Genomic DNA, 15,077 nt, shown 5'->3' on the forward strand with positions numbered 1-15,077 from the left:
ACGGTCTCCAGGAATTCAAAGAGGTGTTAGAGGTGTTTTGATAGGGCGATTGGTACTAAGGTGTGAAGAAAAGAAAGAACACAGTATGGAGTTCTTATTTCTCTGTCACTTTCGTTTTTCACTGTGCCTCCCGCCCCCAGCTCTCTCTTTCTTATCTCTCTTCCTCCGTGTCTGTCTCCTTGCCATTAGCCATGATTATAATAATTACATACTGTACATTTAATTGTATAGTACCTTTCAGATCCCAAGGACACTTCACAAAATGTAAAAGCCCCAAAAGTACTTTCTATTGCCCAGTGCAAAATAAGCTTTTTTCTTTATTGAATGTCAGTCTACTAGACTTGAGGTTTAGGCCTCCATGCCTATCGGGCAAACAATCTAATATAAAACACCAGAATCCCTCTGAGGCAAAATAACACCAAAATAAAAACAGTTAATATCAAAAGACACAACAATAGTGTGGTGTGTATGATTAAGCATGTGATGAAAATTATAACCCTTGCATCACAATGAGCTACTGTATAACTAATCTGCTCTGTGTGGAATGTCTTCCTGTCTCTAAATGGAACTGAACAACAAACATGCTTCCATGTAAAAAATCAAAAAGGTAATATTTTAGTGTAGGTGTCCTTATAACACATTATAAATGGGTGGTTCGAGCCCTGACTGCTGATTGGCTGAAAGCCGTGGTATGTCAGAGCGTATACCACAGGTATAACAAAACATTTATTTTTACAGCTTTAATTATATTGGTAACCACTTTATAATAGCAATAAGGCACATCAAGGGTTTGTGATATATTGCCAATATACCGAATGAGTCACCGAAATGGATTGAGAGCTCTTGTGACTAGCTAGCTCTCTAGCTAGCGAGGTAGCTGTGCACTGATGGGGGCACAGTGGGACTGCTCATGCTCATGGCGTGCTACTACAGATGTGAACGGCTCGCTAGATCCAAAATGTCACTTAGGGCCAATTAGAGATAAACCCCTGACATGTTGGTTCACCCACGGGTGAAGTTCACCATGTTAAGGTCCATAATGAAGAAGTGAGGGCAGGAACGACATGGTTTGACTGTATTATAATGACACTGTTTCTGAACTCAAAAGGCGGAAAATAACTTCCTCTTGGGGTTGGTTTTGACTTCTCTGGGTGCTGAGCGGCTGAATAATTGTGTTACCGTATGAGGGCAATCGTCGCTACTGCTCTTACATATCAATTTTAGTAGAGGACAGGGGAGAGGAGAGGGCTCACCTATCTGACCTCTGTGTAGCAGCCAGGGAGGCAGACCAGGACAGTGAATGGAGATGCTGGACCAATGGCAGGAGGGGAGTGAGGGAGTAGGGATGAGCACCGTTATTTGAATATACGAATATACAAACGGATGTTAGTATTTGAATACTTGTGTGAGCATTTTTTGCACAATAAAAATAAAAATATTAGGCCTATTCTAACCTGATATGAACACTGAAAAGGCTATTTCTAAATTAAATTGTCTATGCTACAGTGTTACATAAAATGATATACCATGACATTCCAAATTGTAAATGTAATAAAACAACACATTTTTCAATGTAGTTATGAGGTGCACGGTGCGCCCCATAAAAAAGACTGGTAGCTGACCGGTAGCATTCACGTGTGTAGCTTGTTGTTTATGTTAGCCAATCAAAGTGGCAAAGAGGCTCAATGTGTAGTAAGTGAAGTGAGAGTTCACTAATGTAATGCAAGATTTTACAGAATTTAAAGTTAGTGAAATGAGAACGAGTAAGCTACAACGAGAAACCAACAGGCAAGCTACTGGTTTATCCTAATGGGGTTGGGGAGAAAGCACAGCATGTAGTCCTTAATTAGCCTAGCTAGCTAGCTTATTTAGCCCACTCCAGTCAAGACAGGCACTGTTATATGGGATGATAAATAATATTGTGGCTGCTACAAGTTATCTAGTTTTGGCTGTAGCCAAATTTCCACAGCATCTCTCTTTCCCTCCGTCTGCTCGCTTCACATACAACCCATTTATAAACTTTTCAAGCAGCTGCAGCAACAGAGCGCCAGCTTCAACCTGCTGCAGCAGTGCTCAGGTTAAAAAATGTAACTTAGAAAAAACAAACATGTATTTCGAATATCCGGATATCCGTCAAAAATGAACGAAACTATTAGAATATTGAATTATGTCAAACCCCGATACCTAGGAGAGAGGGAGAAAAAGAGAGACAGAGAGAGAGAAAGGCATACAATATGCGGGACTATCTACATTTTTGCTGTCCTGCCAACGCTCAATTTCAGTTTAAGATAATTTTATGTAATTGGAAAACAGTTGGTAAACTTGGGTATGCAAATGAAGACAAGAAAAACATCTCGACTCTCCCTTCTGTCTTACACCGTTTGATACTAGAACTGTGCTTGTGTTGCGGTTTCAAAGCAATAAGATAATTATACTAAAAGCACTCCTCAGAACAACAAGCCAGGTATGCATGTCAAGTCTACAACTTAGCAGGTTTGAGAAAAATACAGAGATGACGTGTTTTCTTCTTCATAAATCATTACGGAAACACAGCTTTGAGAGTGTCACGCCTTGACCTTAGAGAGCCTTTTATTCTCATATCGGGTTAGTTCGGGGTGTGACTAGGGTGGGTACTCTAGTTTTGTTATTTCTATGTTGACCTGGTATGGTTCCCAAACAGAGGCAGCTGCCTATCGTTGTCTCGGATTGGGGATCATATTTAGGCAGCCTTTTTTCACACTGGGTTTTTGTGGGATCTTGTTTGTTTGTGTGTAGTTGCCTGTGAGCACTGCATTTGACTTCACGTTTCGTTTGTTCTTTATTGTTTTGGTGAGTTTCATTGATTAAACATGTACTTGAACCGTCAATTCTACAAATGATCGTGACAGAGAGTGTTTTTGAAGCTGTCGCTTTGTGTGGATCGATTTCAAACCATGGCATTATAGAGTGCGTAAATAGTAAAAGAAAAACTGAAATCGAGTTTCATCTCTCGTCTGTCTCTCTCCTCAGTAGCTGGTATTGTTAGGCAGCTGGAGAGACGTTTGACTGACAGCCATTAAACAATATCCCGTCAACTGTAGTGGGAAAACTGCTATTGTAATTCATCTCTGGTGGTGACGGGTGTGTGTGTGTTTGATGGGTGTGTGTGTTCCTGTGTGTGTATCTGTGTGTTTGTGTGTGTGTATGATGGGAGTGTCTACAACTGAGATTAGCTCAGACAATGGCAGCCATGTTTTTGCCAACCATAATAAAGTATTTACTTTCTCACTGGTACCCCATTATCAAAACAGTTCTTTACTTAAATATTTATTTTACGGTATCTAAAGTGTGTCAAATCACAATGAAGTGTTGCACATAAGGACTATCTCTATATAGCATGAACTCAATTGTGATGACTGAGAAAGACAAATTACTTTCCAGACGAGTGAGAAAGGACTGCCATTTCTCAGACATAAATCTACAGTATACTGAGCCGAATCACGCACACATGCGTGCACGCACGCACACACACACACACACACACACAGTCACAAATTCTAATCTTATCAATATCCTAGTATCAATATCTCCAAAATGGTCCACAACAGCAACGGTCTGATGAAACCATGATTCTCTCGTCTGATGAAACCAAGAACTCTTTGGCCTGAATGCCAAGCGTCACGTCTGGAGGAAACATGGCACCATCCTCATGGTGAAGCATGATGGTGGCAGCATCATGCTTCGGGGATGTTTTTCAGCGGGCAGGGACTGGGAGAATATTCAGGATCGAAGGAAAGATGAACGCAGCAAAGTACAGAGAGATCCTTGATGAAAACCTGCTCCAGAGTGCTCACGACCTCAGGCTGGGGGCGAAGGTTCACCTTCCAACAGGACTGCGACCTTAAGCATGGATCTCATGGAGTATTAGCAACATTGTTGTGAAGCTTTTGTTAGTCTAATTTACAAACCAATTCGTGGAACAGATGGAGGGATTGAGATACTTCCAGTCTTGAGTTACTACCACCTCTTTTTTTCTCTCTCGCTTCAGTGCTTTAAGCTATTTGGTTTTTGATTTATTAAAATTCCCATTAGCCGACGCCAACGGCGACAGCTAGTCTTACTGGAGACGTAACGAAAAATATATTGCAGAGAAACTACTTTACAATGTACATACATTTAAAAACATGAACATGTACTGTGTGTGCATATCAGTTACACACACGTAAGTACATACACACAAAATGTAGGTCACGTGGAGGAGAGGGAGTTCCATGCACATGGCTCTGTATATCAAAGCAAATTGATTTATAAAGCCCTTCTTACATCAGCTGATATCTCAAAGTGCTGTACAGAAACCCAGCCTAAAACCCCAAACAGCAAGCAATGCAGGTGTAGAAGCATGTATAATCCTGTACGTTTCTTTGAATTTGTCCTGGACCTGGGGACTGTGAAAAGACCCCTGGTGGCATGTCTGTTGGGATGAGTACGTCTGTCAGTGCTGTGTGTAAGTTGACTATGCAAACAATTAGGAATTTCCAACATTAATGTTTCTTATAAAAACAATAAGTGACACAGTCAGTCTTTCCTCATCTCTTAGCCAAGAGAGACTGGCAGGAATAATATTATAAACAGCCCTCTGATTACAATGAAGGGCAAGATGTGCCACTCCTTTCTGGAGCAGCTGCAGCTTAGGTTTTTCTTTGCAGCACTTGACCATATGACTGGACAATAATCCAGATAAGATCAAACTGGAGCGTGCAGGACTTACTGTTTGGAGTGTGGTGTCAAAAAAGCAGAGTATCTCCTTATTACAGACAGACCTCTCCCCATCTTTACAACCATTGAATCTATATGTTTTGATCGTGACAGTTTACAATCTAAGGTAACACCAAGTAATTTAGTCTCCTCAACTTGTTCAACAGCCACACCATTCCTTACCAGATTCAGCTGAGGTCTAGAATTTAGGGAATGATTCATACCAAATACAATGCTCTTAGTTTTACACATGCCCAGGACCAGTTTATTACTGCCCACCCATTTCAAAACAGACTGAAACTCTTTGTTAAGCATTTCAGTGACTTCATTATCTGTGGTTGCTGAGGCGAATATGGTGGAATCATCAGCATACATGGACACATGCTTTGTTTAATGCGAGCGGCAGGTCATTGGTGAAAATAGAAAAGAGTTGAGGGCCTAGAGAGCTGCCCTACAGTACACCACACTTTACCTGTTTGACATTAGACAAGCTTCCATTAAAGAAAACCCTCCTGAGTTCTATTATATAGACTGCCGTATCGTCGATTCAGAGCTGAAGTTGAAAAGCCATAACACATAGGTTTTCTCAGTGGTCAATAATATCAAAGCCTGCACTGAAATCTAACAGTACAACTCCCACAATCTTCTTATCTATTTCTTTCAACCAATCATCCATCATTTGTGTCAATACAGTACATGTTGAGTGCCCTTCTCTATAAGCATGCTGAAAGTCTGTTAATTTGTTTGCAGAGAAGTAGAATTGTATTTGATCAAACACAATTTTTCCAAAAGTTTGCTAAGTGCTGGCAGCAAGCTGATGGTTGTGATGAATAAGCCATCTGATTCGATGAAAGGAGTCTTTCTGCCTATAATTCCATTTATGAATGAACTCAAGTGTTTTCCGATTTATTATATCATTGATCTTGGCTGCATAATATAATTTATTCTTGTTTTTGTTGAGCTTCACATAATTTCTCAATTTGCAGTAAGTCAGCCAGTCAGATATGCAGCCAGACTTATTAGCCACTCCTTTAGCCCCATCTCTTTCAACCATACAGTTTTTAAATTCCTCATCAATCCATGGGGCCTTAACAGTTCTAACCGCAAGTTCATAAATGTATCAAGTGCAGCATCTGGATGCTCCATATTAATCACATCCGACCAACAAATATTTTTTAGCATCATCCACATAAGAGTCACATCAAAATATTTTGTATGATCTCTTATACACTATTTTAGGCCCAGCTATTGGAACTTTGGCTTTCCTGGATATAGCCACTATATTGTGATCACTACAACCAATGGGTACGGATACAGCTTTAGAAGAAAGTTATATAAACTCAGCTAAAAAATTAACGTCCTCAATTTGTCAACTGTGTTTAATTTCAGCATGAGTAAATATTTGTATGAACATAACAAGATTCAACAACTGAGACATAAACTGAACAAGTTCCACAGAAATGTGACTAACATAAATGTAATAATGTGTCCCTGAACAAAGGGGAGGGGGTCAAAATCAAAAGTAACAGTCAGTATCTGGTGGGCCACCAGCTGCATTAAGTACTGCAGTGCATCTCCTCCTTATGGACTGCACCAGATCTATCAGTTCTTGCTGTGAGATGTTACCCCACTATTCCACCAAGGCACCTGCAAGTTCCCAGACATTTCTGGGGGGAATGGCCCTAGTCCTCACCCTCCGATCCAACAGGCCCCAGACGTACTCAATGAGATTGAGATCCGTGCTCTTCCCTGGTCATGGCAGAACACTGACATTTCTGTCTTGCAGGAAATCACACACAGAACGAGCAGTATAGCTGGTGGCATTGTCATGCTGGAGGGTCATGTCAGGATGAGCCTGCAGGAAGGGTACCACATGAGGGAGGAGGATGTCTTCCCTGTAATGCACAGCGTTGAGATTGCTTGCAATAACAACAAGCTCAGTCCGATAATGCTGTGACGCACCGCCCCAGACCATGACGGACCCTCCACCTCCAAATCAATCCCGCTCCAGAGTACAGGCCTTGGTGTAACGCTCATTCCTTCGACGATAAACACAAATCTGACCATCACCCCTGGTGAGACAAAACCCACGACTAGTCAGTGAAGAGCACTTTTTGCCAGTCCTGTCTGGTCCAGCAACAGTGGGTTTGTGGCCATAGGTGACGTTGTTGCCGGTGAGGACCTGCCTTACTACAGGCATACAAGCCCTCAGTCCAGCCTCTCTCAGCCTATTGCGGACAGTCTAAAAACTGATGGAGGGATTGTGTGTTCCTGGTGTAACTCAGGCAGTTGTTATTCCCATCCTGTACATGTCCTACAGGTGTGATGTTTGGATGTACCGATCCTGTGCAGGTGTTACACGTGGTCTGCCACTGCGAGGATGATCAGCTGTCCGTCCTGTAGCGCTGTCTTAGGCGTCTCACAGCATGGACATTACAATTTTTTGCCCTGGCCACATCTGCAGTCCTCATGCCTCCTTGCAGCATGCCTAAGACACGTGCACGCAGATGAGCAGGGACCCTGGGCATCTTTCTTTTTGTGTTTTTCAGAGTCAGAAAGGACACTAAAGAGGCCTAAGTTTTCATAACTGTGACCTTAATTGCCTACCGTCTATAAGCTGTAACTGTCTTAACGACCGTTCCACAGGTGCATGTTCATTAATTGTTTATGGTTCATTGAACAAGCATGGGAAACAGTGTTTAAACCCTTTACAATGAAGATCTGTGAAGTTATTTGGATTTTTACGAATTACCTTTGAAAGACAGGGTCCTGAAAAATGGACGATTACATATTTGACGAATTTAGTATCAGTAAATATTTTATCAATACATGTGGATGATCTTGTTCCTGTAGTGTTTGTAAACACGGGTAGGTTGATTAATAACCTGACCCAGATTAACTGGTGAACTATTTAACTATCTACATTGACCCTTTTTGCACTAACTTTTTTTGACCCGTTATTTACTCTGCTGCCACTGTCATTATCTGTCACTTTAGTCCTAGTTACATGTGCATAGCTACCTCAATTACCTCGTGCCCCTTCAAATTGACTCTATATAGCCAAGTTATCGTCACTCATTGTGTATTTATTATTCCTTTTATTATTATGTGTTTTACTTTTCTGTGATTTCTCTATTTTCTTTCTCTCTGCATTGTTGGGAAAGGCCCGCAAGTAAGCATTTCACTCTTAGTTGTATTTGAAATCATTTGAAACCTCTTTTTGATCAATATTGGAAACCTTTGGGGGATATGTTAAAAACAACTTTCTTGCACTGCAAGACTGCAAAAGAGAAAGATTGGAAATGTTGTATTACCTGGAACTCAATCCCATAGTTCTCTCTGCAGAAGTCTCGTAGTTTGGGATATACATGCTCCTTCAGTGCATTCCTCTCTGCTTCTGTGTCTGGAAACAAAATGACAAAGTGAACACATTGATTTGTATGAAGATTCATTGATACCATTATAACAGACTTCCAAATATGGGCAACATGGGCCTCTTTCGCTTAGTTGGTCGAGCATGGTGCTTGCAACGCCAGGAAGTGGGTTATATTCCTGGGACCATCCATATAAAGAAAATGCATGACTGTAAGTTGTTTTGGATAGAAGCGTCTTCTAAAAGGCTATTATTATTATTATATTATGTTATAACGGAGGGCCTAAATTGGGAAGGGTCAACAACGGCAGTGCTAACAGATTAGGTTAATGGGGTTGTTATAGGATATTACATGTCATGGCATAGTTAGGGAATGTGGGGTGTCTCAGACTAGTGAGGGCCTATGGGTCATTGTTCTGTCCCACTTTAATTATTTTCCTCCTTCCTTTCTTTTCCTTCCTTCCTTTCTCTCTTTTCTCTCCTTTCCACTGCCCTCCCTTGGGTTACAATAATTAGAGAGGACAGGGACCATCCCCCACAACTCCAGGGTGATAGGTCTGATGGACAGACAGTTAAAAACAGAACATGCCCAGGAGAGCCACAGTCCCTTTGATGATGGAACACATCATCAAAATATATGTGTCACACTCAAATGTGTCCCCCACTCGAGACTGTGTCATGTTACAAAACTAGGGTACAATTTTTAGGGTTAGATCATTTTGTTGGCATTTGGATGACACAGGCTTCTTTTCTTGGTATTCGTCTCTTCCTTGCTTGGCCCAGCTGAACTGTATGGTAAACCAGAGCTCTCACCGGAAATGATGAGGTTATGCATGTTGACGTGGGCAGGGCACAGAGATGTATGTGTAAAGTGTGTGTGGCAGACATGGCAGAGCGGAAGCGCCTGTTATCTCCGCGACACACACACAGAGACACACACACACACACACACACACACACACACACACACACACACACACACACACACACACACACACACACACACACACACACACACACACACACTCTCTCTCTTTAATTCCATGCCACAGCTCTCACTGACAGCTACTCCTCTCACTCTGCCATCATTTCCGAAAGAGAGAGAGAGAGAGAGAGCGATGGCTCCGACAGATTTGGTAGCTCTGCTTCTAGCTTCTAAGAAACTTTGCAGTATTTAGTTTTTTTGTGTGTTATTTCTTACATTATTAGCATAGAACATGTTTTGTGTTATTACATACAGCCGGAAATAACTTTTGGATATCAGAGTGGTCGTAATTCACCAGCATTGCGACCAGCAATACAACTTTCCCGAATTGGATCCTTTGTTCGTACCCCCCAGGGCAATTGAACTTATCCCAGGGGCTACTCCAAAACACCACTGGTAGAGAAGAGGTATTCGGAGTGGACTTCTAGTCTGACTCAGGAGGCGTGCACACCCTCCACCACTTCCAAGCATATTAGTCGCTAATGTTCAGTCTCTGGATAATAATGAGCTCAGGGCAAGGATCTCCTTCCAGAGAGATACCAGGGATTGTAACATACTCTGTTTCACGGAAACATGGCTCTTTTGGGATATACTGTCCCTATCCATTCAGCCAGCTGGGTTCTCAGTACATTGTGCAGCCAGGAATAATGAACTCTCCGGCAAGAAGAAAGGAGTGAGTGTATGTTTCCTGATTAACTACTCAAGGTATGATTGTGACAGCATACAGAAGTCCTTTTGTTCACCCAACCTAGAATACCTCACAAGCAAATGCCGACGTATTACCTCCCAAGAGAATTGTCTTCGGTTATACTCACAGCTGTGTATATTCCCCATCAAGCCGATGACGGCCCTCAAAGAACTACACTGGACTTTATGCAAATTGGAAACCACATATCCTGAGGCCTAATTTATTGTAGCTGGGGATTTTAACAAAGTGAACAAAGCATCCCAGCCTTGTGCAGGTCTACAATTGTATCCCTGATGTCCTTACACAGCTCTCTGGTCTTGGCCATTGTGGAGCGGTTGGAGTCTGTTTGATTGAGTGTGTGGACAGGTGTCTTTTATACATGTAACAAGTTCAAACAGGTGCAGTTAATACAGGTAATGAGTGGAGAATAGGAGGGCTTCTTAAAGAAAAACTAACAGGTCTGTGAGAGCCGGAATTCTTACTGGTTGGTAGGTGATCAAATACTTATGTCATGCAATAAAATGCAAATGAATTGCTTAAAAAAAAAAAAATTGTTTTAGATTCCGTCTCTCACAGTTGAAGTGTACCTATGATAAAAATTACAGACCTCTACATGCTTTGTAAGTAGGAAAACCTGCAAAATCGGCAGTGTATCAAATACTTTCCCCCCCACTGTATATATATATATATTATATATGGACATGGGAACAATAACCGACAAAGACAGAGGGAGCAGAGGGCACATGTGTAACATACTAATCAGGTGAAATGGGAACCAGGTGTGTGTGTGTGTAATCAGACAAGACAGTCCGGGGTTGATGATAATGAATCCCATTCAGTGAAGCCTAGAAAGCCGGTGACGTAGACCTCCGGAACTGGTGAACAGAATGAGCATCAATACCGGGGGGATCCGTGACAATCACAGCACACAGTGTGTATGTGAGAAGCCTGTCTGTCTACAGCCATGTACAGTGTATTAGTGTCAGTTAGTTAACCCTATCAGTCCCGAGATCCCAGCAAAAATCGACTTTTCATTTATCTGCAAGTCCAGCCTGTATATTTAGCCTCAAAATTAAGCGTTTTACCATTTTATTTTCAGGATAACTAGGGCTAAAGTAGCACACACAAAAATAAAGGTAAAATGCAAGAATACTGTGTAAGACACATGTTGAAAACGATACAGGACATTGTCAACTAAGCAAAAATCTTTGCTGCATGGAAGTGTTTGTGAGGACATAATGCCACACAGTGTTGAAAAAACATTCAGAACTCAGTATACAGCATATCCTTGAGTGTTTATCTATTTTTACATTTTAAAGATTAGTAGCCAGAGGCCCAGTTCATGAACCCAATGTTTCAGCATTTTTTTTTTGTTGCCATGGGACACTGACGATCACACTGGCACATTCTATAGGGTAACATCACATATAGTGAATGTACAGAATAGTAAATGTACTGCTACAAAGGAGAGAAAGGAACATGCTAACGGGCAATATGCTGTACGTGTCAACATGTGTTGCAATATGTCCTGAGCAGTATTTATACTTTAATAAATACTTTAAAGTACTACTTAACTTCTCTAGGGTAGGGGGCAGCATTTTCACATTTGGATGAAAAGCATACCCAAATTCAACTGCCAGCTACTCATCCCCAAAAGATAAGATATGCATATTGTTAGTAGATTTGGATAGAAAACACTCTAAAACTGTTTGAATGATGTCTGTGAGTATAACATAACTTATTTGGCAGGCAAAACCCCGAGGACAAACCATCCAGCATATTTTTTTTTGGAGGTCACTCTCTTTTCAATTAGATTTTTTATTTCTGCGTTTTGTGTCGCGCCTGCAGGGTTGAAATGTTTTCTCTCTTGTTTACTATGATGCTATGCTTAGATAATAGCATCATATGCTTTTGCCGAAAAGCCTATTTGAATTCTGACATGTTGGCTGGATTCACAACCAGTGTAGCTTTAATTTGGTATCTTTCATGTGTGATTTAATGAAAGTTTGATTTTATAGTAATTTTCATAGTAATTAATTTTTATTTGGCGCTCTGCATTTTCTCAGGCTTTTTGCCAAGTGAGACAGTAGCGTACCGTCTAAACTCAGATTTTTTTATATAAATATGAACTTTACCGAACAAAACATACATGTATGTGTGTGTAACATGAAGTCCTATGAGTGTCATCTGATGAAGATCATCAAAGGTTAGTGATTAATTTTATCTCTATTTCTGCTTTTTGTTACTGCTCTCTTTGGCTGGAAAAATGGCTGACTTTTTCTGTGACTTGGCCCATAACTAACATAATCGTTTGGTGTGCTTTCGTCGTAAAACCTTTTTGAAATCGGACACTTTGGCTGGATTTACAACAAGTGTATCTTTAAAATGGTGTAAAATACTTGTATGTTTGAGGAATTTAAATTATGGGATTTCTGTTGTTTGAATCTGGCGCCCTGCAGTTTCACTGGCTGTTGACGAGGTGGGACGCTACCGTCCCACATACCCCAAAAAACGACTTAATTTCTCCAGGGTATCTGTACATTAAATGACTATTTATATTTTTGGCAACTTTTACTTTTACTCCACTACATTTCTAGGGAAAATGAATGTACTTCTTACTCCATACATTTCCCCTGACACCCAAAAGTCCAAAAGTACGTGTTACATTTCGAAAGCTTGCAGGACAGGAAAATGGTCAAATTCACACACATGGTCATCCCTACTGTCTCTGATCTGGTGGACTCACTAAACACAAATGCTTTGTTTGTAAATTATATCTAGGTATTGGAGTGTGCCGCTGGCTAACCGTAAATAATAAATTATCGTGTTGTCTGATTTGCTTAATATAAGGAATGTGAAATTATATATACTTTTACTATTGGTACTTAAGTATAGACCAATAACATTTACTTTTGATACATTTACTTTTAATAGGGTCTAGCAAAAGTATTAATCTTCCTTGTCATTTTTTCTATTTTGTTATATTACAACCTGTCATTTAAATATATTTTTATTTGGATTTCATGTAATGGACATACATAAAACAGTCCGAATTGGTGAAGCGAAAAGAAAAAAATTACTCGTTTCAAAAAATTATTTAAAAAAACAAACGGAAAAGTGATGTGTGCATATGTATTCACCCCCTTTGCAATGAAGCCCCTAAATAAGATCTGTTGCAACCAATTATCTTCAGAAGTCACATAATTAGTTAAATAAAGTCCACCGGCGTGTAATCTAAGTGTCAAATAAACTATCACATGATCTCAGTGTATATATACACCTGTTCTGAAAGGCCCCGAGAGTCTGTAACACCAATAAGCAAGGAACACCACCAAGCAAGTGGCACCATGAAGACCAAGGAGCTCTCCAAACAGGTCAGGGACAAAGTTGTGGATAAGTACAGATCAAGATTGGGTTATAGATTTTTTTTTTTTAATTGAACATCCCACTGAGCACCATTAAATCCATTATTAGAAAATTGAAAGAATATGGCACCGCAACAAACCGGCCAAGAGAGGGCCGCCCACCAAAACTCACGGACCAGGCAAGGAGGGCATTAACCTTTTCTCAATAGGGGGTGCTGTTGGCACTTTGTAATAATTTCGTTCCCAAATTAAACTGCCTCGTACTCAATTCTTGCTCGTACAATATGCATATTATTATTACTATTGGATAGAAAACACTCTCTAGTTTCTAAAACCGTTTGAATTATATCTGTGAGTAAAACAAAACTGGAGTTAGAGCAATTTTCCTATGAGAATGTGAGAATGCTGAAATCTGCCTGTTGTTCTGAGGTCCCTTTATAAATTTGCCTGTCTTCTATTGGTTGAGATGCACTGCATACGCCTTCCCCTGGATGTCAGCGAATAGTGAGAATTGAAATGGTGTTGCTAGGCAGATCTGAGAGCTTATAAATGGGCTGGCAACGTGGGGTCCTTCCTTTGTTCTCTTCGCCATGACGCAAAAAGGACCTCTGGATGTCGTTCTAGAAAGCTCCCGTTATAGCCCTTAGATATATCCGGCTCTGTTTTTATTCGATATAGGTGTTAAAGACATCATAATGTTGTTATTTTAAACCGAGTTATATCAGTTTATATCAGTATATTGCGATTTTCTGATATTTATTAGTGCTGCGTTTTAGTGAGTTGTACACGTCTTTGCCACATGGCTAATGTTTACTGCTAATTCCAACGTTGAAGACGACAATCTACAACCAAGCAACGATTCTTTTGGAAAAAGGACAACTTGCCCAAGATTCTGATGGGAGTTCATAAAAAAGTAAGAACTATTTAAGATGTTAATTCGTTGTTCTGTTGAAAAATGTTAAACTCATATTCCGCCATTAATCTCGGTGCGGTCTCGCTTTAACGCACGCTTTATGTCGTAGTAACGTTAATTTAAAAAATCTAACACAGCGATTGCATTAAGAACTAATGTATCTTTCATTTGCTGTACAACCTGTATTTTTTTGTCAAGTTTAGGATTAGTTACTGATTAGATTAGGTGCCTCTCCCAAGATTTCTCCCGACATATTGTTGGCAGCTTGGCTACTTTTCTCATTGTATTTGTGCCGCTAAATATGCGCCACGATTTGTGCCGCTAAATTTGCACATTTTCGAACAAACTCTATATGTATTGTGTAATATGATGTTATAGGACTGTCATCTGAAGAAGGTTGAGAAGGTTAGTGAAAAAATTTATATCTTTAGCTGTTTTATTCGTTATCGCTATTGTTGGCCTGAATCAATGCTGTTGTGTGGTTGGCTATTGTAGTTAGCTAATATAATGCTATATTGTGTTTTCGCTGTAAAACACTTAAAAAATCTGAAATATTGTCTGGATTCACAAGATCTTTGTCTTTCATTTGCTGTACGCTGTGTATTTTTCAGAAATGTTTTATGATGAGTATTTAGGTAATACACGATGGTCTCTGTAGTTATTCTAGTTGCTTTGGTGAGAGTTGTGATGGTGGCTGCAATGGTAAACTATGATTTATACCTGAAATATGCACATTTTTCTAACAAAACATATGCTATACAATAAATATGTTATCAGACTGTCATCTGATTAAATTGTTTCTTGGTTAGTGGCTATTTATATCTTTATTTGGTCGAAATTGTGATAGCTACCTATGCAGGAAAAAAATGGTGGAAGTTGTGTCTTTTGCTATCGTGGTTAGCTAATAGATTTACATATTGTGTCGTCCCTGTAAAACAATTTAAAAATCAGAAATGATGACTGGATTCACAAGATGTGTATCTTTCATCTGGTGTCTTGGACTTGTGATTTAATGATAT

The 15,077-nt window shown here is 40.1% G+C and overlaps 1 protein-coding gene across 1 annotated transcript in view; it reads right to left on the minus strand.

The window, feature by feature from the left end:
• The window catches only part of LOC129835044 (NACHT and WD repeat domain-containing protein 2-like), a 90,322-nt gene that overhangs the window by 58,236 nt on the left and 17,009 nt on the right, over positions 1–15,077 (minus strand). Inside the window, exon 3 of the mRNA XM_055900385.1 lies at positions 8,049–8,137. Within this exon, the coding sequence (XP_055756360.1) occupies positions 8,049–8,137 (89 nt within the window). The remainder of the gene's footprint in view (positions 1–8,048; positions 8,138–15,077) is intronic.

This window comes from Salvelinus fontinalis, chromosome 36 (assembly GCF_029448725.1).
Source record: "Salvelinus fontinalis isolate EN_2023a chromosome 36, ASM2944872v1, whole genome shotgun sequence".
NCBI lineage: Eukaryota > Metazoa > Chordata > Actinopteri > Salmoniformes > Salmonidae > Salvelinus > Salvelinus fontinalis.